The 26,297-nt window shown below is 42.3% G+C and overlaps 1 protein-coding gene across 2 annotated transcripts in view; it reads left to right on the top strand.

Moving 5' to 3' along the window:
• The first annotated feature begins 712 nt into the window (after positions 1-712).
• INPP5A (inositol polyphosphate-5-phosphatase A) overlaps positions 713-26,297 on the top strand; it is a 611,899-nt gene continuing 586,314 nt past the window's right edge. Inside the window, exon 1 of one of the 2 annotated variants that reach the window (XM_073595667.1) lies at positions 713-1,220. In XM_073595667.1, coding sequence (XP_073451768.1) covers positions 1,158-1,220 — 63 coding nt within the window. In that variant the 5' untranslated portion in view covers positions 713-1,157. The remainder of the gene's footprint in view (positions 1,221-26,297) is intronic. The other variant, XM_073595668.1, reaches the window with a different exon arrangement.

Here is a 26,297-nt window from a genome sequence, read left to right as displayed (position 1 = left end):
AAGGGGGCGTGTTCAAGAGGCAGGCTGTGATTGAGAAGGGGTGTGTTCAAAAGGCAGCCTGTGATTGGTCTGGAGGGTGTGGTGGCTGAACAACTTACCCAATTCAGGCATGCTGTAGGTTTGCACAGTGTCCTGTACCTCTGAATGGCAAGCCAAAGGATGAAAACTGATCACCTATCACAGATCAGCTTCTGCACTTCGTGTGGTCAGTTTGGAATAAGAAAGAAATGTGACTGGCAGGATCAAGCAGTTACTTCACATATAAAATACACACATGTAAAAATAAATAAATCTTTAGGTTCACATCCAATCTTCAGGGAGGGTAGAGCTCACGATGTCACCAGGCAAAAAGAATTGCAGGATTTGTATGAATGGGATGATAATAAACACTATGAAGGGAATTTACTAAGGATGGGGCAGACAATCTTGAGCAGCCATCCAATCGGCTTCAAACTTTCATTTTCAAATCTTAAAGGGTAACTCCACCTTTTTACAAAAAGAATAAATAAATAAACAAATAAGTAAATACAAATAAGAAATGTACATATAATTGCAGAAACAATGCATGAATACTGAAGGTTCCAGTTATGCTGAGTTCTAGTATTCCACGTTTTCTTTCCTCCATCACACTTTATTCTTCTCCAGCCCTGCCACCCCCCCCTCCCCTTCTTGTTTTCTCCTGAGTGTGTTCCCCTTTAAGAGGGCGGAGCTGTGTGTATGTGTGTGTGGTGACGTAGGTGAGGTGTCTCCTCCCCCTCCTTGTCCCTGTCCCCGGGTCAGTCCCCGCGGCTGTATAGAGAGCGGTGTCCGGTGTACAGGGAGCTCCGCCAGTCCCGGGATCCGAGCCGTACCGGAGCCGTCCTTCCCTCATCCCCGGCACAGCCCGAGGAGGCCGCCGCCACCCCCCGAGCCCTTCCCCGCTCCTCCTCCTCCTTCTACCGGAGACACAAAACTTGCCGAGCTCGGAGCTCCTCCAGGAGGCAGCGGGAACTTTCCCAGGGCTGGCCCGGCATGGCTCCATGTGTACCGGGTGCCGGACAAACGTGCTGAGGGGGATGAGGAGGATCCGTGTGGAGAGCCGCCGAGCCTGAGCCGGAGTGTGCCCGGAGAGACATCGTACAACCCCCGGACATCCATCACCCGACACCGGGAGAAGCATGGCCACCCCCGGCACCGCCATCCTACTCGTCACCGCCAACGTGGGGACCCTCTTCGATGATGTGAGTACCGGAGGAACCGGAGAACCTTCCCGGTGTGTCCGGAGAACCGACTCCGCATGTCTTACATTGTGTCCCCCACCGTGATATCCAATAGTGATACATTGTGACCGATCTGTACTATATCCTCTAATAGTGATACATTGTGACCGATCTTCTCTATTATATCCTCTCCTAATAGTGATACATTGTGTCCGATCTTCTCTATTATATCCTCTAATACTGATACATTGTGACCGATCTTCTCTATTATATCCTCTAATACTGATACATTGTGACCGATCTTCTCTATTATATCCTCTAATACTGATACATTGTGACCGATCTTCTCTATTATATCCTCTAATACTGATACATTGTGTCCGATCTGTACTATATCCTCTAATAGTGATACATTGTGACCGATCTTCTCTATTATATCCTCTAATAGTGATACATTGTGTCCGATCTTCTCTATTATATCCTCTAATAGTGATACATTGTGTCCGATCTTCTCTATTATATCCTCTAATAGTGATACATTGTGTCCGATCTTCTCTATTATATCCTCTCCTAATAGTGATACATTGTGTCCGATCTTCTCTATTATATCCTCTCCTAATAGTGATACATTGTGTCCGATCTTCTCTATTATATCCTCTCCTAATAGTGATACATTGTGTCCGATCTTCTCTATTATATCCTCTCCTAATAGTGATACATTGTGTCCGATCTTCTCTATTATATCCTCTCCTAATAGTGATACATTGTGACCGATCTTCTCTATTATATCCTCTAATACTGATACATTGTGACCGATCTTCTCTATTATATCCTCTAATAGTGATACATTGTGTCCGATCTTCTCTATTATATCCTCTCCTAATAGTGATACATTGTGACCGATCTCTACTATATCCTCTCCTCCTAATACTGATACATTGTGTCCGATCTATTCTATCCTCTACTAATACTGATACATTGTGTCCGATCTCTAATACTGATACATTGTGACCGATCTTCTCTATTATATCCTCTAATACTGATACATTGTGTCTGATCTCTACTATATCCTCTAATACTGATACATTGTGTCCGATCTTCTCTATTATATCCTCTAATACTGATACATTGTGTCCAATCTATTCTATCCTCTACTAATACTGATACATTGTGACCGATCTGTACTATATCCTCTAACACTGATACATTGTATCCGATCTCTATAATAACATCTAATACTGATACATCATGTCTGATCTCTACTATATCCTCTCCTAATACTGATACATTGTGTCCCCCACCGTGACATCCAATACTGATACATTGTATCTGATCTGTACTATATCCTCCTAATACTGATACATTGTGTCCGATCTCCAGAATATCCTCTAATACTGATACATTGTATCCGATCTTTATTAGTTCCTCCTAATTGTATCCGATCTTCTCTATTCTATCCTCTAACACTGATACATTGTATCCAATCTCTACTATATCCTCTCCTACTAATACATTGTATCCAAACTCCCCACTGTAAAATCTAATACTGATACATTGTATCCGATTTTCTCTATTATATCCTCTCCTCCTAATCCTGATACATTGTATCCTCTCCTAATACAGATACAATGCATTTCCCTCTTCTCACTGACATCTGACCTCCTCGCTGTCGTCTCCTGTATACACTGACCTCCTCGCTGTCGTCTCCTGTATACACTGACCTCCTCGCTGTCGTCTCCTGTATACACTGACCTCCTCGCTGTCGTCTCCTGTATACACTGACCTCCTCGCTGTCGTCTCCTGTATACACTGACCTCCTCGCTGTCGTCTCCTGTATACACTGACCTCCTCGCTGTCGTCTCCTGTATACACTGACCTCCTCGCTGTCGTCTCCTGTATACACTGACCTCCTCGCTGTCGTCTCCTGTATACACTGACCTCCTCGCTGTCGTCTCCTGTATACACTGACCTCCTCGCTGTCGTCTCCTGTATACACTGACCTCCTCGCTGTCGTCTCCTGTATACACTGACCTCCTCGCTGTCGTCTCCTGTATACACTGACCTCCTCGCTGTCGTCTCCTGTATACACTGACCTCCTCGCTGTCGTCTCCTGTATACACTGACCTCCTCGCTGTCGTCTCCTGTATACACTGACCTCCTCGCTGTCGTCTCCTGTATACACTGACCTCCTCGCTGTCGTCTCCTGTATACACTGACCTCCTCGCTGTCGTCTCCTGTATACACTGACCTCCTCGCTGTCGTCTCCTGTATACACTGACCTCCTCGCTGTCGTCTCCTGTATACACTGACCTCCTCGCTGTCGTCTCCTGTATACACTGACCTCCTCGCTGTCGTCTCCTGTATACACTGACCTCCTCGCTGTCGTCTCCTGTATACACTGACCTCCTCGCTGTCGTCTCCTGTATACACTGACCTCCTCGCTGTCGTCTCCTGTATACACTGACCTCCTCGCTGTCTTCTCCTGTATACACTGACCTCCTCGCTGTCGTCGCCTGTATACACTGACCTCCTCGCTGTCGTCTCCTGTATACACTGACCTCCTCGCTGTCGTCTCCTGTATACACTGACCTCCTCGCTGTCGTCGCCTGTATACACTGACCTCCTCGCTGTCGTCGCCTGTATACACTGACCTCCTCGCTGTCGTCGCCTGTATACACTGACCTCCTCGCTGTCGTCGCCTGTATACACTGACCTCCTCGCTGTCGTCGCCTGTATACACTGACCTCCTCGCTGTCGTCGCCTGTATACACTGACCTCCTCGCTGTCGTCGCCTGTATACACTGACCTCCTCGCTGTCGTCGCCTGTATACACTGACCTCCTCGCTGTCGTCGCCTGTATACACTGACCTCCTCGCTGTCGTCGCCTGTATACACTGACCTCCTCGCTGTCGTCGCCTGTATACACTGACCTCCTCGCTGTCGTCGCCTGTATACACTGACCTCCTCGCTGTCGTCGCCTGTATACACTGACCTCCTCGCTGTCGTCGCCTGTATACACTGACCTCCTCGCTGTCGTCGCCTGTATACACTGACCTCCTCGCTGTCGTCGCCTGTATACACTGACCTCCTCGCTGTCGTCGCCTGTATACACTGACCTCCTCGCTGTCGTCGCCTGTATACACTGACCTCCTCGCTGTCGTCGCCTGTATACACTGACCTCCTCGCTGTCGTCGCCTGTATACAGACACAATGTGATACAGTGTCATCTCCTATGGAATAATCTTTACTGGCTGTGTTATCTCCTATCATAGATAGTGATATCTCCTATAGATACACTGCAATCTTCTATATAGAATATCTGACCTCACAATGTGTTCTCCTATAAAAAACTGTGTGATTTGCTATAGAGTGACATCTGACCAAAGTGATCTCTTATTATGCATTATTATCTCCTATAGATGCAATGTAATCTATTTAGAATGATACTTGACCTCAATGTGATCTCTTATAGAATTACATCTGACCGCATACTGTGATCTCCTCCCATAGATACAGTACTATCTCCTATAAAGAATGACATCTGACCTCACACTGCGATCTCCTATTATAGATACAAAGCTATTTTCTGTAGACACCCTGTGATCTCCTACATATCTGTTCTCGTAGTGTGATCTCCTGTGTATAATGGCATCTGCCCTGAGTGCGATCTCCTATAGAAGTATACCTGATGTCAGTTTGATCTCCTCCTATAGAATGACATATGACCTCACACTGTCATCTGCTATAGATACAATACTATTTTCTATAGATACTGATCTTCTACATATCTGTTCTCACCTTGTGATCTATGTGGAATGGCATCTGAACTTGGTGTGATCTCCTATAGAATGTCTGACCTCAGTGTGACCTCATATAGAATTATTCCTGATGTCAGTCTGACCTCCAGTATGATCTCCTATTGAATTATACCTGATGTCAGATCTCCTGTGGAGTGATATCAAACTTTAGTGTGATGATCTTATAGATACAGTACTATATTTTCATAGATACCATGTGATCTCTTCTAGAATGATACCTGATCTTTCTGTATGATCTCCCATAGAATGATACCTGAGCTCACAGTATGATCTCCTATAGAATGATACCTGAGCTCTCTGTGATCTCCTATAGAATGATACCAGAGCTCTCTGTGATCTCCTATAGAATGATACCTGAGCTCTCTGTGATCTCCTATAGAATGATACCAGAGCTCTCTGTGATCTCCTATAGAATGATACCAGAGCTCTCTGTGTGATCTCCTATAGAATGATACCTGAGCTCTCTGTGATCTCCTATAGAATGATACCAGAGCTCTCTGTGTGATCTCCTATAGAATGATATCTGAGCTCTCTGTGTGATCTCCTATAGAATGATACCTGAGCTCTCTGTGTGATCTCCTATAGAATGATATCTGAGCTCTCTGTGTGATCTCCTATAGAATGATACCTGAGCTCTCTGTGTGATCTCCTATAGAATGATACCTGAGCTCTCTGTGTGATCTCCTATAGAATGATACCTGAGCTCTCTGTGTGATCTCCTATAGAATGATACCTGAGCTCTCTGTGTGATCTCCTATAGAATGATACCTGAGCTCTCTGTGTGATCTCCTATAGAATGATACCTGAGCTCTCTGTGTGATCTCCTATAGAATGATATCTGAGCTCTCTGTGTGATCTCCTATAGAATGATACCAGAGCTCTCTGTGTGATCTCCTATAGAATGATACCTGAGCTCTCTGTGTGATCTCCTATAGAATGATACCTGAGCTCTCTGTGTGATCTCCTATAGAATGATACCTGAGCTCTCTGTGTGATCTCCTATAGAATGATACCAGAGCACTCTGTGTGATCTCCTATAGAATGATACCAGAGCGCTCTGTGTGATCTCCTATAGAATGATACCAGAGCGCTCTGTGTGATCTCCTATGGAATGATACCAGAGCGCTCTGTGTGATCTCCTATAGAATGATACCAGAGCGCTCTGTGTGATCTCCTATAGAATGATACCAGAGCGCTCTGTGTGATCTCCTATAGAATGATACCTGAGCTCTCTGTGCGATCTCCTATGGAATGATACCAGAGCTCTCTGTGTGATCTCCTATGGAATGATACCTGATATCACACTGCGCTCTCCTATAGGATGACCTCTGTATGTCCATCACCTGATGAACACATCCCTTCTATCCTCCTACCTGGTTGATCTGTATATTTTTCAAAGCTGTCCATACACCCTGCAATCTGATTTTAGAACGGGGGCAATGCTAGACCCCATCCCCCGCACCCACCCCGGTGTTCTGAGGGATCTGGGGTGTTCTTCCAAGTGCCACAGGATGTTCTGTAATATGTAGAAAATACATCAACATTTTCAAGATGAGCTTTGCTTAAAAAATGGTAAGAAAAAAAAAGTATTTGAAGAAGTGAATGTAAAGAACCTCTCCTGCTCCTAACAATTATTGTTCTAGATTATACTTCTATATATGCAGAGTATTCTTCCAGCCCATCCCCCTAATCTCTATGATGCTCAGTCTTCTGCTGAGTGCCCCAGGATGTCTGAGATATAGAGATGATCCACTGGAGGGAATTTCACCTTTTTTAAGGTGACCATACATGTAACCATCTGATCAAATGATTCTTCACAGAATCGGACAATGTGATCGAAATGTGGGTGACGTGTTTTACTAAAACTGGAGCAACTGTGCATGGCAACCAATCAGCTTCTTCTGTATGGTCAGTTAAGCTTTGAAAACCAAAGCTAGAAGCTGATTGGCTGCCATGCACTGCTGCTCCTGTTTTGAAAATCCCTCTTGTGTGCATGACACGGGTTTGAAACATTTGTATACTTTATTATCTGCTTTTCAACCCATCAAAGAGCTTCTACTAGATTTGGTAGATCCAATTGTGGCCCTGCACCCAACAATACGATCGTATGAGGCTTCAAAGGATCGGAAAATAAGATTGCAATGAGCAGTTATCAGAAGGAAATGTGTTTTTTGTTTTCGATCGATCCTGATGTAAACAAATCAACCATGTTACATTTCTTTTGATTTATTATGGGGGGAAAAAAAATATGATCATATTGCATGTCTATATTGATAAAATGGCTGTGTACATGGAATGATTGAAAATATGGTCGGAACTACTGGAAGGTGAGATTTGCAATCGGTCGAGAGCTTGTACATATATACGTGTATTTTTTTTATTTCGAGTGAGAATATATAAATATATATATATATATATATATATATATATATATTATTATATTTATTTATTTATTTTTTAATAGAAAATCGGTATGAGTATGGCCACAACAAGTGGCAATCAATTCTTTTCAGTGGCACACAGTCAAATTGGTGCAAAAAGTTTCAGAGACTTTGAAAATGGTGCCCGCACTACTTTAAGGTGACTTTTCATGCGACTTAGACCCCTTTTCACACTGAGGCATTTTTGCGCTAAAAATAGCGCTATTAAAATGCTCCCCATGCATCTCAATGGACCCCTTCACACTGAGGCGTTGCGCTGGCGGGGCATTGAGAAAAGTCCTGCAAGCAGCACCTTTTTTGGAGCAACTTTTGGGCATTGAAAAAAAGTGCTTCAAAAACGCCCCTCTCCATTGAAATGAATTGAAAGCGCTGTAAAAACGCCTGAATAGCGCCTATAATCAGCCCAAAGCTGTAGAAAAGTCACATGATCTCACAAAAAAAGGTAAACATGCAAGCAGAAAAGAGAGCATCTACAACAACAGGACTGAAATTGTGATGTAGGGAGGTGGGGTTGTTCTTTGACGCCCATGCTTCAATAACGCTTGGAAAAACGCCATTAAAACGCCCGCAGCATTGCGGTAATTTTACCGCTAGCGCCCCAAAATTGCGGTAATAGCGCTAAGGCGTTTTAGGGCATTTTTGAAGCGTCTCAGTGTGAAAGGGCTCTTGGCTCCATCGAGTGTAAAGTCGCATCAACATTGCGTGTCATATTTGCTGCAAAGAAGCTGCTTGCAGGACTTTTTTTTTACGCCCAGCCAACGATTGCAGATGGGGCTTCTTTCAGGCGCTTTACAGGCATTTTTTTTATTTTTTATTTTTTTTTAATGCAAAAGCGCCTGAAAAACGCCCCAGTGTGAAAGGGGTCTTAAGTTCCACTTTAAGCTTTGATTTAAAAAAAAAAAAAAAAAAAAAAAATGGAAGCTGATTGGTTTCTAGACAGAGCTGCACCAGATTTTGCACTCCTCCAGCTTTAGTAAATCATCTCATTGTATTCTGACAGCTGCCACCTGTGGCTGTTGGGATACTTGAACAATGTCTGCAGCTGATTGGCTGTAGTCGCTCAGCTGACAGTTTGCAGAACAAAGGATGTCAGATTACTGATGTCAGGTTCACCTGTGGCTTGAATGTCGGCTGGTTCATCAGGAAACTGGCCATACATGGAGCGCATTTTGGCTGTGTGTAGCGCCAGTTCTCTTCATGTTCTTTGATTTGATTATCAAAATGGGCAAAAAAATTGTCGGTTGAACAGGGACTGCAGCCAAGCAAATACAGACACTGCTGGGGTATTCCGACATCCCTGTCTGTCAGCGGCAGTTCTTTTTATGCAGCAGGGACGCAGTTCCGGCACCTCCAGCACTGAATGTATGTAATATCATGGGGTGTGGGGTGTGCTGGAGGGTCTATTGATGTTGGCTGTGGGGGGATCTATTGTCACTGTTGGGGATCTGATTTTGTGTGAGGGTCTATTGTTGCTGATGGGGAATGTATTGTTGCTGGGGGGGTCTTATGTTGTTGGAAGGGATCTACTGTTGAGGGAGAGGTCTATTTATACTGGCTGCTGGAGGTTCTATTGATGCTGGCTACTGGGAATCTGTTGCTGCTGGGGGGGGGGGGTGTGTCTAATGTTGCTTGGGTGAATATTTTGTTGTGGGTGGTTCACTGTTGCTGCAGAGAATCTATTGTTGTTGGGGTGGAGTCCATTGTTGCTGGGGGAGTCTATTGTTGTGTGGGGATCTATTGCTGGGATTCTGTTGTTTCTGGCTGCAGGGGATCTATTTTACTGCTTTTCTTTTTATCATTAACATGTTCCATACAAATGATTTAGCTCCACAAAACGATACTTGGTTCTGTATTCAGTGCAGTACTGGTAGGGGGTGGAATCAAGGGACGGTGGTCAGAGGTGGGTAGGGGGCAGAGAGAAGGGGTGACTCAGACAGGGGGAGCTCCTGCACCTATTCTCCGAGGAAAAAAACACCTGGTCAGGGGTGTCAACGAGAAATCTAGAAGTTTATGGTCAGCCTAAAGCCTTGTACACACTATGAGAATATCCGATGAATGATCGTCTGTTTTTTTTTTTTTTTTAATTTTAAATTTTTTTTATTATTTATTTATTTTTTTTGCATGCTAGTCTTGTATAGAAAATGAAGTGGTTACTAAAGTTACGAAAATTCTCGTACGACAGGATACGTCAGAAGTGATGTACTCTTTCCTTTCCAAGCATGCATGGTCTTGGATATATCTATATCTATATCTATATCTTGGTTTGAGAGTGTTTTGCAAGACAAGCAACTTCTTCTTCTTTTTTTTTTTTTTTTTTTTTTTTTTTAATATACATTTTGATATACAAGTAGCGTCATGTCATAACTGAGTATAAAAGAGAAGAGAGGCGCCTCTAATGTTGTACCTTCATTAAATGTAACCATATTGCTAGCAACTCACATGGTTGATTTCAAACAGGCACATCTAAGTATGCAGGCATCGGGGTAAAGCTGTCCACATAGACCGTCCTCCACACCGCCATCAATGTCATCCCTTCCACGCTGCGCTCCACGAGGGGTTCAAGTCTCACTTTCAGATCGCTCTCCTGCAGGGTAGTCTTCCCGGTCACGATTGCAGACTGACAGTGGTGAGAGACGGTGGTGCGGAGGATGGTCTAGATTTACACTCACCCACCCATAGAGCAGAGCAAGCTGTGTCCGTGTCCACTCTGCATAAACTGAGACACGGACCTGTCATCTGTCTGCATTGCTCTGATCAGCAGGGGATCAGTGGACAGATCTCCTGCTGGTGGAGTCCACTCCATGCATAAAGCACCTAAGCTTACAAGCCCATTATGACCCATAAGGGGAACTGCTTCACCGGTGGAGTCGATCTGGTTGGTGCCACCTGGTGCGGTAACCATGGTGTGCCCCCCCCCCCTCTCTCCTGTCTAGCCCGAGTGTCCTAGTTTCGATGGTCATGCCGGCGCGCTGATCCATGCGCTGTCACAAATGGGGGTGACACCGTCGGCTATCACTTTCTACTTGATGGTGTCACCTGGGTGCGGTCAGCCCCCCCATAGCAACACCACTGTCCTTCACCTTTATATTAGAATTTTCCACATATTTTAGGCTACTGAAAATGCAGCAGGAAGATGAGCTTTTGTGCAAAGGTAGACAGCACCTGGTCCTTTGCAGGGAGTCCCTTGTCTATGGAATCCCCCCCCCCCCCCCCCAAAAAAAAAAATTGCATGTGACAAATTGTACAATCAGATTGTATAGTGTATGGCTAGCTCAGTCCTGTAGCATCCAACCAGACTTAAGTGACCCAATGTAATCTGCTGTTTATCAATCATAAGACTGAATATGGATGAGATTTTAGAGCCCTGTAGGAAGCGGCGGTGTACGGAGCCGTCATGCTGTAGAGCCTAGCCCATGCCGAGTAGTGCTGAGAATATTCAATCAATCTAACATAAAAGATGTATGATCTGCAGCTTCTCTATAATAAACACAGCCGGCGCGGTGTGTGTGTTTGTAGTGAGTGAATCTTTGTACACTTTCAGAAGTTGTGCCTGAACTGTACACTCGGGTTTTTGCCTCCCACGTTGCGGAAGAAACACTTTGGTGGTTGAGCTGTGATGTTTCTTTGAATTTTGAATCCTGCAGCGTGCGCACATAAATAAACCGTGACAGTTACTGGCTGCACGTTCACCGATGGGGGGGGGGGGGGGCAGTGCCCGGGTGAAATTGATTTTGAGTTTTTAAAGTGTTAACCTCCATAGACACCGATTGTTTTGTAGATCGCTCTCCCCAGATATTCCCCTTCATCAGAAAGTGATGAGAACACATCCTCCGATCGTCTGATGGGAAGGGATGAACACGGGTACAGTGTGACAGATCCGGGGATATTCGTGATTGGAAATCCTAGATTTCAGCCTGTGATTGGTCTCTTCCCCCAGTTTGTTTCTTCTTTGGTGGTTTTTTTTTTTTTTTTTTTTTTTTTTTTTTTTTTTTTGGTTCAGTTTGTCAGTTGGGCTTTGTCAAAAATTTGAACTGCATTTAAATTCATTGTAGCAACTGCTTTCTGACTGTATTGTCACACAGGCGGGTGAAATAGTCTGCTCGTCTCTGTTGGATTATTTCTAATACTTGTCATAGTTATTAAAGGGAACCCAGGATGGATAAAGATTCAATGATTTAAAAAAACAAACAGAAAAAAAAAAAAAATATATATATATATATATATATATATATATATATTTTTTTTTTAACTCCAAAAGCATTTTATTAAAATAAATCTAAAGATAGGTTTTTCTATTTAACCACTTCAGCCCCGGAAGTATCTGTGCTTAATACTGACCATGCATCTTAGAATCTGTACAATCTCGTTTTAGATCTGACAAAAGTCTGGTAATGTGTAGGCCTATCTGAGTGGATAAGTGCGGAATCACCTGTCTGGTAGGCCTTTTACTAGTTTTAGTAACTAAAAAGAATGTAATGTGTATAGCCAGCTTTAATTAGCTACATAGGGAGGGCGTTGTTTTCAGCGGGTTGGTATATAAGCAGCAGTAGTAAAGACATTTTTTTTTTTTTTTTTTTTTTTTTTTTTTTTAGCCCTGCAAAGCTGGAAGCCGTGATTATTTTTATATGTAATGACCAAATATAGCTGCCTCTGAACATATATTGTATAAGTATATTTAGGGAAGCAGGGAGCCATGCATTGTGAAAAACCTAGTATATCTCTGCAGTTGGTCAGAACAGGTGGTTTGTATACAGCTGCCTGTAAAAAGCCAATGACAGGCTGCGGGCTCTATACTGGTAACTGCACATCTGAGCATTTGCTTGCGGAGACAGTATGTGTGTATATATGTGTGTGTATGTATGTGTGTGTGTGTGTGTGTATATATATATATATATATATATATATATATATATATATATATATATATATATATATATATATATATATATATATATATATATATATATATATTAATTATAATTTTTTTTTTTTATTTTTTTCTTTAATTAAAATGCTTTTGAAATAAAAATCTATCTAAAGATAGTTTTCTATCTAAGATACATTAATTTCGTTTATTCGGCATGCAATGAAGCTTGGTTATGTAGCATGAGGCTGTATATTCTGCAATATTTACATTTTTAGTAAACTCATTCAATGAATGCAAGCTGAGATAACATGCACTGCATTGATGCATTCACACAATGTCACAGTAACCGTGAGATAAAACAAAGTTCAGGAATATTCCTTTTATCCCATTGTTTTGCAAATCTATGTGCACTACAAACTGTATGACTTGAATCGTTCCTGATATCGCTGTTTTACTAACATGACAGCTTATTATTATTCTAAATAGGAAACCTTCATTTTGTTTGCAAATATTTTAAAGATTCTAACTACCAGCAAGAATAAGTCCTTACATTTTAAAGAGCACCTGTCATTTCAGATCCATCATGGCAGCATCTGTTTAGCGGGCATCCACTCACATGCTGCCGCCACGTCCCTCACCTTGTTGTCTCACTGCCACATCACCAGCCGTCCCATTAAAGTGAATAGGACTGTTGGTGAGTCAACAGCGGATCAGAGGAGGAGCCCCTGTGGGACAGAGATGACAGTTGCTCTTTAAAAATTATGATTTAAATCGAGTTGATTGAAATTAAGCCTTTTACTAGTGATTTAAGTCAAATCCACCCTGGTCCCTGTATGCAATTAGGCCCCTTGTTCACACTGAGCGTGAGTTTGAAATCATGCGAATTCAGCTGAACTTTTGAAACGGGGGGGGGGGGTCTAGCCGCTATGTGCTCATCCTGGTGTTTTAGTGTGTCCAGGAGGGTCAGGTGCAGCGTCCAGCCTGTCATGGTTCTATAGCAGGCTGTGGCTGAATGGGCCTGACTGCTGAGTGATATATGCGTTTGGGGCCGAATGCTCAGAGAATTCCTGCATTTTTGGCCTAGGGCCATAAATGTGATTACCACTTGGTATAGTGTTCAGCCACAGCCTGCCATTGACTTCCATGGTTATCGGGGCTGGACGCTTTACCTATTCCTCCCAGGCACAGTAAAATGTTGGGTCAGACGCACAGCAGCTAGACACAGCGTGTGCAAAAAGGGCCTTCACCCTATTTTGTGTAATTTTGGGTTTACAAAACTGGAATATATTTATTTATAAGATTATTTACATCAAACCAACTTATTTCACAGATACAACTCCAAAAATGTGATCTTTTTTGTTTAATTCAGTGGTTGGAGGTACATCGTATGGTTGTAATGCTGAATGTGACAAGTCTTGGAGCGATTCAGATATATGGTCCAAGTTCACAGTAATTGTTGGCTTCAACTCAGACTATACTTAGGTGAGACGTATGGGGAATGCCCCTGCTGACCTTCTCCTGGATTTGCCCGATGGTTGGAATTGATCCATTGACTTCTTCTGACCAAGAACAAGATCATTAGTCAGGCTTGGTCAGAACTCCTGATCCTAATAATGGTCTGAAATGGTGACTTTCGTAATTGAAGTCATGTTTCCGTCATGACAGGTCTCCTTTATAATCCTATGAGAAGGTTCATAAGATGTAGGTGTGGATGTATGAGGGGTTCTTCGGCTGTTTTTCTGATTGCCTTTTAACTACTTGATGTTCCTCATCTAAGCTGTTGTCTACATCCTGTGGTTTAGAGATTTGTCATCCTCACATGACTTTTGTTTGTTGGCTTTTACTCGGTAACCCAACATATTGGCTTTCTTTCTGGGTCCCACGTGTTTTTAGATGTGTATTTTTATCAAGCAGATTAATTTATATTTATCAACCAGGCTTAGTGTTACTAAACCCATACTGCCCAACATTTTGAGATGGGAATGAGGGACACTTACTATCAAATCTATGTAGGCATAGGACACGCCCCCTGCCACACCCCCTCAAAGCAGAATTAACCAAAAAAAGTTTATTAAATCCACAAGGGACTTTTTTTACTACTACTATTCCTTTTATAATGAAAATAATGATAAAAAGTCCAATGGACTTTAGGCAGCGCTTATCAATCTGACTAATCATAAAACATGAGCAATCAATTCAATATATGTCCATTCAATGAAGTCCGTACATCAATATAAAATCATGAAAAATGATAACACAAGGATGTGTCATTGATTGATGTAGGAAAACCACGTCCATTGTAATCATTTGTGTAGAGAACACTTAAAGTGGTGTTCCGGCCGAAATTATACTTTTTAAATAAAAATCCCCCTATAATACACAAGCTTAATGTATTCTAGTAAAGTTAGTCTGTAAACTAAGGTCTGTTTTGTTAGTTTATAGCAGTAGCTTGTTATTTTATAAACTTGCAGCAGGCCGTGGCCATCTTAAGTGTGGGCATCTGAAGCCAGACTGTATTTCTTCCTGGATCTCATCCTTGCAGATCTCGCACATGCTCAGTGCAGCACAAGCGGTTTAATAGGTTTCAGATCAGGTTTCCATAGCAACGGCAGTGTCAGAGGAAGTTGACGCCCCTTCCCAGAAGGTATTGCAAACAGGAAATGATGCGATGGGCCACGGCCAGGGAGGAGGAAGTGAAAAATGAATACAGCAGATATAAAGTAGGTGCTGAGAAAAAAAATAAAAAAATATCCAATTCGTTTACAGTGCACAGTTTAGTGAGGGATGCTGAAGAGTTGTAAAAGTGGGTGGAACTCCACTTTAAAGAGCTGCTGTCACCAGAGGAAAGCCCACATCACACATAGTAGAGGGGGGGGGGGGTGCAGGAGAACACCCTCTTGAAAAAACTCTTACCAAATTAGAGCTCAATCTTTGCATGTGTATATCACTGTGGAACATCTCTGCCAGTATCCTCCTTCCTGTGTCCAAAGCGAGACAGCACTCCGATCGTTCAGTTAAATGAAAAAGAAGGATCGTATATATAGATATAGATAGATATCTCTATCCTAACTGATCATTGCTAATATACACGGTCACTCTACTAATGACAGTGGTGGAAGGGGTTAACATCTAAGGCGATCAAGGGGTTAAATGTGTGCCTAACAATGTTTATTGTGTGATTTTATTAAGCGATGTGCCAGTTTTTATTCTATTCTATATTTTTTTTATTTCGGGGAGAAAGAAAAGCACGTCACTGCTGTCTGTAGAGAGCCCTGTGGTGTTTACCACCACAAGGCGCTCTTCTGTCACTTTTGCTCAGCCAATCGGCGGGTCATGGACCAAAATCATTGGCTGGGTCCCAATGATCAGCTTGTGCTGCAACGAATGACAGACAGCACAGTCTTCCGGTTCCAGAGCGCAGACCAGTGCGGTGACGTCAGCTGACCACGGACTTTAGACCGCTGTCGGCTGTGTTTGGATCACAGGAGTGCAGAACTAAGTGCAGTCCTGTGACCGCAGGAGAAGTATAACTAAAAGTGCTTTGGCCATACTTCTCCTTTTTTAATAACACTTTAATTTTGCTGACAGGGTAATGAAAACCATTAAATAACAGGAAATGCACACCGATTATAAAAAGCTTGTTTTTATGTATATACTCAAAAAAGAAAACTATAAAAAAAAAAAAAGTTTCATCTTCTCAAGGTTTCCTCCTTAGTCCACCTTTCTAGTGTAATTGGGTTTCACTTCTGGGAGTCTGATGAGGAATTCGTCCATTTCTTATCTCGTTTTTGGGGTGCCTTAGTTCAAAACTTCAGAAGCAAGTGGATCCTCCCTACTTTTTCCCTTCAATGAACTGCTGATCTGTGCAATACATCTGTTATTTTATTCAAGTTAATACATTTTTGGTGAGAAACTGCTATAGGATTTTCTTCATGTAGTTCTATAGGTTCAGGGATTTCTCTTCTTTTTTTTTTTTTTTTTTTTTATAGGGGATCCAGCCAACAAAAAAAAGCCTTTTTTTTTTTTTTTTTTTTTTTTTTTTTTTTTGAGCATCTCTTGCTGTAATACTCTACAGTTAATACTACACGATGTCCTCCAGGCTGTATGGCAGCCAGTATAATACAAACTACTTCCTCTGGGTCCTCTGAGCCCAGACTAGCCTGTGATTGGGTAATGAAAGGGGTGCAGCATTGTCATGAAGTCATCACTTACAATAACCTACAAAGCCATTCACAATTCTGCCCCGAGCTACATCACCAATCTTATCTCCAAATATCACCCAAATCGTCCTCTTCGCTCATCCCAGGACCTTCTGCTCTCTAGCTCCCTTGTCTCCTCCTCCCACGCTCATCTCCAGGACTTCTCCAGAGCCTCTCCCATCCTCTGGAACTCACTACCCCAACCTGTCCGGTTATCTCCTACTCTGTCCACTTTTAGGCGGTCCCTGAAAACTCATCTCTTCAGGGAAGTCTATCCTGCCTTCAGCTAGCAACCAACCGAATCTTCTACTCCCCTCATCAGTTCATCCCTCACAGTCCCTACCTTTTTGTTTCACCAGCTCCTCCCTCTTAGATTGTAAGCTCGCAGGAGCAAGGCTCCTCTAACCCTCTTGTTTTGAATTGTACTGTTGGTGTAGTGTCTCCCTACATTGTAAAGCGCAGCCCAAACTGTTGACTCTATATAAATCCTGTATAATATTCTGTCACTCTGCTTTCTACTCCTATCAGCATGTTCTGCTGTACAGGGACTGCAAGAGGCTGATACCAAGTCAAATTCAGGTTTTTACATGGGCTGTATTTGCAAAGATAAATCTATTATGTATCAATGAACATTAAACTGCAATTTTTAATAAATATATATTATGTATTCTATTCTATTATATATTATATATTCTATTTTTATATAATATTTATATATAATATTTATATATTATATTTATATAATATTATATTGATATTATACTCCTTCTTCTTTTTTTTTTTTTTTTTTTTTTTTTTTTTTTCTTGGAGTTCAGCTTTTGGGTATCATTTCGCCAGCTGTGTACTTTAGCGTCATTCTTTTTACTTTAGTGCTGTCAGAGGTGTCGCTGCAGATTTATTTACTTTTTAAGTCTGCGTTTTGGCATTTAATATTTTTCACCAAGACCCATATCTAAAGGGAAATTCTGTCACTGGTGACCACAACTTAAACTGCTAGTAAAGTCCTTATCCTAACTTGCACCCACAAGTAAGTTTTTATAATCAGGCTTACCTGTAGGTACAAAGAATAGCTCCTAAACGTGCACAGTTTATGAGCTATTCTCATCGGCAAAAGCCGACGACGCCACCCGTGCATGCGCAGTGACGCTCTGCATTCAGGGCACACAGTATGCTGTGGAGTGCAGAGTGCCGTGCAATGGCCGAGGCTCCTGCGCATGCATGGCAGTGACATCAAAATGGCGGGGGCCTGCGAAACCGGAAGGGAGACGAGGTGAAGATGGAAGCGCCAGGGAAGCCATGACAACACTGCTCTGGAGGGCTCTGTTTGCAGGCAAGTCTGTCATAATATGCTGGGTTTTTTTATTTTTTGCAGTTTGCTATTGCTTTAAAGCAGAACTAAAACCCTCTCTATCAAATCATTACATATTTTTAGTCCTTAGGCAGCTAGCATTAGTACAATGGATAGGAAGGTAAAATTTACTTTTAACTTTTTTTTATTTTTTTTACACTTTAGTTGCTTGCTGGTTTCTGGCCTAGTCAAAAATGTCCTACATCCCAGGAGTTATGATTGGCATTTTTTGTCTCTCATCTGGAGGCGGGGCAGAGGTACTTTTTCAGTTAAGCGCACCCTCCTGCTTGCATTCCTGAGCTAAGGGCAGATGGATTCCAGAAAGTAAATACTACATGAGTCATCTGCCCTCACTCAAGATGGCCACAGCCAGAAATGCTAGAGTGGTGTTTTTCAAAGTGACTTCTCAACAAAATTAAAGCATGGAGACATGGATGGGTGACTTTGCTTTGGATATTTAAAAATGAATTAAATGGCGTATTCCGTTTTATGGTGCCCAGATACAGTTACGTTTTGGTTTTTCAGGAAAGGTACAAGCAGCCATAGAGTGGCTTTCACTAGCAATTATGGCTGTAGGCAGTGCAATCAGTGGTGGGGCCCGTGCATTGTGGGCACACGGGCGGCCGCTCCACCCTGACACCTCTGCCGCCCTCCTTATTCATGTGCCTGCCCCCTTTCAGGACGACGGACACATGAATTACTATGGTGGGGTAGGCAGGGGGGGGGGGGTGTATTTTGAATCGCGTGATTGGAGCCAGAGGCTCTAATATGCTTCAAAATAAGGTGGGCTTGGGGCGCAGAGCACTGCGTCCCGATCCCACCCTGTTGTGTGGCATAGCGAATGAATTTTCACTGTTTTTCACACTAACGTTCCTCCCTGCCAATCAGCAGGCAGGTCAGTGAGAACTGTCTCCTGATTGGCCAAAGCATTAGGTGATCCTATTGGATGCCTAATGCTTTGGCAGAAGAGAAGACACAGCGGAGGAAGCCTGACGAGCCAAGCGGACACAGGAGCCGCTGCCGAGGAGGAGAGCCCCATCACTCTAGGAGAGGAAAGTGCCGCCGGACCGGCCGCGGGTTGGTGAAGTGACAGCTGAGCCAGGGGATGTGCTTGGCTGCATGTGACTGGCACAAGTGGTGCTGCAATTGGTGGGGGGGTTCAGTATTTTTCAGTTTGCCCCCCCCCCAAAAAAAAACAATTTGAGCACCAGCCACCACTGAGTGCAAATTTATAGTGCCTGACAAAGTTCTGAGACTGAAGTTGATTTTTTTTTTTTTTGGGATAAAGACTATATTTGACACCTGCAAATGGCGAACAAAGACCAATCCAATGAGGAATATTAGAAGTCGGCGTGGATATGTTTTTCCAAAAATATTCTTGAACCCCCATACTGCTACAAGGGTGTAGTGCTTGGAAAATGAACCCATGTCTGCATTCATGGGTAAGGAGTTTATTTTTAAAATATCCAAAGACGCGTCCATGACTTGACTAGCAACATTTATTTCAATTGGCTCAACAATGTTACAATTCCTAAACGTTGGTTACTGAGAAATATTCTAATAGTTACAGAGAGCAAAGAGTATTTAAAGAGGAACTTTGCCAACCCTTGGTCCTGTGGAGTCATGTCTGAAGTATTTACCGGGAATCTGTTGGGATAGAGAGATTGGAGCTGCTGGTGCCGGCTTGTTATTCTTGCTTTACTGAAGATGTTTTTTATACTGACCTCTGTTTCCCGAATCCATAGATGATCAGCCTCAAGGTACATTTGCTCAACACTTGCAATCCATTGATCCCTGGTTCATCCTGCTGCAGCTTCTTCTGCGACTTGCTGCAACACAAAGTCACATGACAAATCCAAAAAACTACTCCCCTTTTTTTTTTTTCATTTCACTGGGTGCAGCCTTAAAGGAGTTGTAAAGGCAGAAGGTTTTTTTTACCTTCATGCATTCTATGCATAAAGATAAAAAAAAAAAAAAACTGTTTGTAGCACTCCCCCCTAATTACCTTGCTGAGCCCCTTCTCTTTCTCCAGCGAGATCCAGGACACTCCTCCTGATTGGCTGAGAAAGAGCAGCGGCGCCCTTGGGTCCTGCGGCTGTCAAGTCATCCAGCCAATCAGGGGAGAGAGGGGGGGGGAGCCATGTCGGGCTCCGTGTCTGAATGGATACATGGAGCTCTGACTCGGCTTGGGTGCCCCCATAGCAAGCTACTGGCTGAGGGGCACTCAAAGGAGAGAGGGAGCTGAGAAGTGGAGGATCCGGGCTGTTCTGTGCAAAACCAACAAGTAAAACATGTTTGTTTTTAAAAAATAAAATAAAACTAAAAAAAGAGCCTTTACAACTACTTTAATAGAGTGCCATAGACTGCAATGTTAAACTCATAAAAGTCGCAAGGAAGTCATTTTTGTGTTGGCTTTGTGACTTTGGCTGCAACTTCAGAGGGTTTTGCAAGTTCAATACTATGGGGGTCATTTACTAAAACTGCATAGTGCAAAATCTGGTGCAGCTCGGCATGTAAACCAATCGGCTTCCAGGTTTTTTTTTAACAAGCTGAAGTTAAAAGCTGATTGGCTACCATGCACTGCTGCACCAGATTCTGAGTGCTCCAGTTTTAATAAATTTCCCCCTATGTGTCACACTCTGTATTGTTGTTTGCCAAAGTTGCAAAGCATCAAGTTGCAATGCAAAGTTGCATGACTATGGGGTTGAAACAATGTGAACCAAGCCTTTTACTAGTTATCAGGCTTCTAGACGGGTTATGAGCATATTGTTTCCATCCAGGGAGAGCAGGGTCTAAGGGCTGGAAGTGTGCAATAATTAACATTTTATGTCAAGAATATGGAGATAATAATCACACTCAACAAGATCCAATCCTTTGCTAGGGAATTTTAACTTGGCCAAGTCAATATTTGTACAACTTTACTCTGCAAAGAATACCCAACCATGTTGAAGGGGGGGGGGGGGGATTTTTGCTTGCATGTGATTGGATGATGCTTTGGCACAGTTTCCCTCGTGGACTAAGTTAAGAGAAAATTCCCTTACAAAGTGAAAATTTAATTGCACGTTTTCAGGAGACCAATACAAATTCTTATAATACGCTCAAAATATTATATATAGATGGGGGTAAAGAGAGGATGTGTTTGGTCTTTGATGGTACCGTATAGTTAACTGGTATTGAACAGTCAGGAATAAAATTATTCAAGGAATTCTATTACAAAAGGGAATACGATAGATGATCATGTCATCTACTTTTTGTAAAATGAGCTATCGTATCAAAGTTGCATCCTATCTTTAACAGCTAGATCATCAATACCATCTATGTGCTGATTACTCTACATGTTTCGCGGACTTAGCTGCTTCTTCAGGAGCTTTCTATAGTTAGATGGTGTGGAAAAGTGATTGTCATATAGCTATAAAGAAAATCTAAATATTTATTTGCAAGATACATTGTGTGAATACAACGAATAGCATTTTGTGTGTGAGATAATATATATATAATTTACATAAAATGCTATTCGTTGTATTCACACATTGCGGTTGATTTCCTAAAGGAAAATCCACTTTGCACTACAAGTCCACTTGGAAGTACAGTCGCTTAAAATCTGAAATGAGGGGAAGCTCTGCTGATTTTATCATCCAATCATGTGCACGCTAAAATACTGTTTTTTTTATTTTCCTTGCATGTCCCCCTCAGATCTACAGTGACTGCACCTTCAAATGCACTTGCAGTGCGCTTGTAGTGCAAAGGGTAATTTGCCTTTTAGTAAATAACCCCCACTGTATCTTGTAAATAATATGTATATTTTCTTTATCTCTTTAGCTATATGACAATCGCTTTTCTACACCATCTAACTATTGAAAGCTCCTGAAGAAACGGCTAAGTCCGTGAAACATGTAAAGTAATCGCCACATAGATGGTAAAGATAGGATGCAACTTTTTTTGATCACAATGATCTGTTTTTGTCTATTTTTTTTGTAAAATTAGTTATCGTAGTAAAAAAAAATTCCTTGAATAATTTTATTCCTGCCTGTTTTAATACCAGTTAACTATACGGTACCATCAAAGTCCAAACACAGCCTCTCTTTCCCTCTGTCTATATCCTTTTGGGAGGAAGGTACCATGAATATTCTACTTTTTATGGCACTTCTCTTCAAAATATTACATAAATGCACATATTTGTTCTTTGATGTACAGCTACCTTTTTTATTTGTACAAAAATAAATCCATAAGGGTCCTTACAGATTGTTTCGATCAGATCCGCCTGTCCGTTTTTTTTTTTTTTTTTTTTTTTTTTTTTTTTTTTTGTGGATCTGAACTAAAGCACAATGTTCGTTTAAGGGCAGACGGGTGTCCGTTTTACATCCAGTTGCCAATTCATTGCATTTCATGGTCTATTTACCCCTCAGCCCTTTTCAACCTAAAATAACCTAACCTTCCTTACCTCAAAGGTTACTTGCCTGGCTGTGGCTTTCACTTTCCATGCATGGGCTAAGATCTCATTCTGCTGGCTGGGCCTGTGCCGTAACAATGATCTAAAAAAATAAAAGCATACCTGCTTAGCCCCTTAAATCCATTGGAGCCAAAAGGAAACTCCGGTGCATGACGTGTCTTCCTGTCTGGCCCCACTCAGTGGAAAATTTATAACGAAAATCCTGCGCTCGGCTCGAGTTCTGATTCTTCTTTTATTGATTGATTGGACAAGCAGCTCATATAAAACGATCTATTTTACGCATTTCAGCCTCAACGGGCATTTAATCTTAACCCCCATAGACTTTTGGAGCCTGTCTAAAGGGAAAATGCAGCCATACCAAGCAAACATTCAGTTCTCATGTGTTCCAGTAATCTGAAATGAGGTTGGTGTGGGCTTTGGTTGATCTTGTTCCCTGCTCTGTCCTATAAACAAAATAAGTAGTTTAGGACCCTTGTAGACTCGTCCTTTCAAAATGAACAGCATCTGATCCTTAAATGGATTCCTTGCTGATTTGGAGCAGAATGGAATGGATGTCACACTTGCGTCTGTTCAGATTTTTCTGTATCGTTTAACGTTGGGTCTGTATGTGTGACAGCCCCAACGTACCCATGATTGATCTATAGCAGGGGTCTCCAAACTTCCAAATTAAAGGGCCAGTTTACTGCCCTTCGATCTTTAGGGGTGCCAAACTATGACCATCAGGAGTAGAAAATGTTCTAGTATCCATCAGTCAGAGTAAACCATGCCATAGGCTTGGTGGGAGTAAAAAAAAAAGACATCCTTGGCTCCATTCACACTTGTGCGACTTGTCATGCAACTTTGGACATCAAAGTTGCATGACAAGTCATTCCCCAGGTTTTTTCATTGAAGACCGTTCTTATATCTAAAAAAGGCGAGGTGCACAAAAAAGGCACCTACTCAGCGTCAGATCAATCCCACAAATCTATTAGCAGAAATAAGCACCATCCTTGAAATATAGTTGTCACAATATTTACAAGGTACTAAGCAGCTGTTAAAAAGAACAGGAAAAATTACCAGACAGTAGTATAAAAATAGTTCAAACACTAGATTATTAAAATACTTAAACGGCACTAATATTAAACGTGATAAAACCGCGATATCACTGCGTGTGGTCTTCCCCACATAAAAAGTCTATAAGCAGTAGATGGTAAAACGGACAGTTCCAAGGAGGTATTGAATGTAGAATAAAAGTGGTCCAAACGTGCACCTTTCACCAGAGATGGTGAACCAATTCCACCTTGTGCAGCACATTCCCCTAGGGGGTCAAACTCACCAGAAACTCTTTAACGAGTCAGCGTTCTGGTAGGATAAAAAACAGCCACTCAGAAGTCCACGTCACCATCAAGATCCACCAGTACAGGGGCTCCGGAGTTATGTCATAACACAAGAAAATTGGCACATAGCGTAATCTCGTTTATTCTTAGACAAAACCCCCCCCCCCCCCCCCCCCCATATACAAAAGGACCCCTTAGTAAAAACTGCGTGCACACCCTCTGTGGAAGTCCGTAATGACGAAACCGGTCAGGGCGTGACCAACACGACATACCGGAAGTGACGCTGTGCGCTCCACCATCTACCTGGAAGGGATTGCAGCTACCTGTAAGGAAACCCATCCAGGACGGCTGATTATGGGGGTAGCGCCCTCTGGGTCACATACTACTTTTTTTCGCTTGTGATTTTTAAACTCGATGACGCAGTTTTTACTAAGGGCTCCTCTTGTATATGGGGGGGTTTTGTCTAAGAATAAACGAAATTACGCTATGTGCCGATGACATAACTCTGGAGCCCCTGTACTGGTGAATCTTGATGGTGACGTGGACTTCTAAGTGGCTGTTTTTTATTCCACCATAACGCTGACTCATTAAGAGTTTCTGGTGAGTTTGACCCCCTGGGGGAGTCTGCTGCACAAGGTAGAATTGGTTCACTATTTCTGGTGAAAGGTGCACGTTTGGACCACTTTTCTACATTCAAAACCTCCTTTGAACTGTCTGTTTTACAATCTACTGCTTATAGACTTTTTTTCTGTGGGGAAGACCACACACTGTGATACTGCGGTTTTATCACGTTTAATTTTAGCATTGTTTTAGTATTTTAATAATCTAGTGTTTGAACTATTTGTTTTTATACTACTGTCTGGTAACCATTCATATATGCGTGACTTATTTGCAGCAACTTCAGAGTAGTTCATGAACTACTTTGGTCCGACTTTCATGCAACTTGAGGGCCATAGACTTCAATTTTAAGTTGTTAACCCTCAGAAGATGCATGAAAGTCGTACAGGAGCATTATACGATGAAACTTGTATGCAGCAGTTGTCCATTATCACTGGTCAAAGCAAAAGTTGCGTCAGTTGCACCCCAAAGTCGGCCCAACTTTAGAGCCGTACAAGTGTGAATGGAGCCTAAGTTTCAGTGGGAGGAATAATGCCCCATCTCTGGTGTCGGTGTGAGAATTCATTCCCCATCATTGGTTTCAGTGGGAGGAATAATGCCAGATCTCTGGTGGCGGTGGCAGAATTTGTTCCCCATCATTGGTTTCAGTGGGAGGAACAATGCCCCATCTCTGGTGTCGGTGGCAGAATTTGTTGCCCATCCTTGGTTTCAGTGGGATGAACAATGCCCCATCTCTGGTGTCGGTGGGAGAAGTTGTTCCCCATCATTGGTTTCAGTGGGAGGATTAGTGCCTTGTATCAGTGGAAGAGATGGTGTCCCGAGGGGCGGATTAAGGTAGGCAAAGGGCCATATCTGGTCTGCAGTTTGGAGACCCCTGATCTATAGACAGGTGGAAATAATTGGCCATGCATCCATTTATATTCTTTTACCTCTGATCCATCATGTTTAGGTCTGCAAACATGGAAAATTATGCAAACTTTTTTTTTTTTTCCACCTGGTGATCGCTGTGCTGTATATGCTTTGACTTGTTGATCACTACAATAAAGATTTTGGCATCCCTAGAGTATGCAGCCATTCATCCATTGTTCCCTGCTGATTTCGGAGGCGAGCCGGGCAGGCACCTCTGCTCTGACACAACACTAGACTTGCACCACTCACACCTTGAGCCGGGTTTCCTCATTGTACTGGTTATCTGGAAATATTTGAGATAATTTTTTTTTTTGTAATGTAAAAGAATAATTTGTATTGGTTTCCTGGAATTGCGAACAGCTTGGTCTTTGTATTTCTCTCGGTCACGGAACATCTGTTTGGTCATAATATTTCGGAGTTAGGACTTGGAGGTGCTGACACATATGCTCTCATAACCATTCATTTTGGCAGAGCCTGAACTGTATGAAAACAAAAGGCCATTAGCACTAAAATGTTCTTGCAGAAGATCGATATTTGTATATCAAAGCTTCATATTATTATTTTTTTTTTTTTTGTCTTTTCTTTATTAGATGTTTTATGGCAGTCTTTAATGTAGGACATGTTTGTTTTTCTCTGAATACATGTCAGCTTAATGCTTGTTGACTGTAACATAGCCCAGTGGGTGCTTCGTAACGGCTGTATGTTGCTTTCCTCTGAAATCCTACATTTTTTGTTTATGCCGTGGGCTTCTCTGTCAAAATTACTTACGCCTGTGTAATCCTTAAACACAGAAAAAAAAAATATTTATAATCCTACAAATGTTCCACTTGAGATGGGGGGGGGGGGGGTTGCTAAGTAATTTAATAGAAATATGAGAGTGCAAGGCCTTGGATTCCCAAAGAGAAGAGGGGTCTGGGGGTATCGATGAGTGGGGAACGCGGAACACAAAAGAATATGTTTGGACGACTGGTGGCCTTAGAATTTTCTTTGATTAGTTTAGTTTTATTTTTAGTGAAGGTGGTTTCCATGTAACGATTGGGTCGGAATCCCGAGTGTAAGTTAGTAGATGGTGTCCTAGTTCTGACGATGTGTTCTAGGAATTTCTGTGCAAAAGGGAGAGGTGAGGAGACGG

The sequence above is a fragment of the Aquarana catesbeiana genome, linkage group LG08 (assembly GCF_042186555.1).
Source record: "Aquarana catesbeiana isolate 2022-GZ linkage group LG08, ASM4218655v1, whole genome shotgun sequence".
NCBI classification, from domain to species: Eukaryota; Metazoa; Chordata; class Amphibia; order Anura; family Ranidae; genus Aquarana; species Aquarana catesbeiana.
The sequence above is the reverse complement of the archived record's forward strand: the minus strand, read 5'-3'. Positions and strand labels throughout refer to the sequence as shown.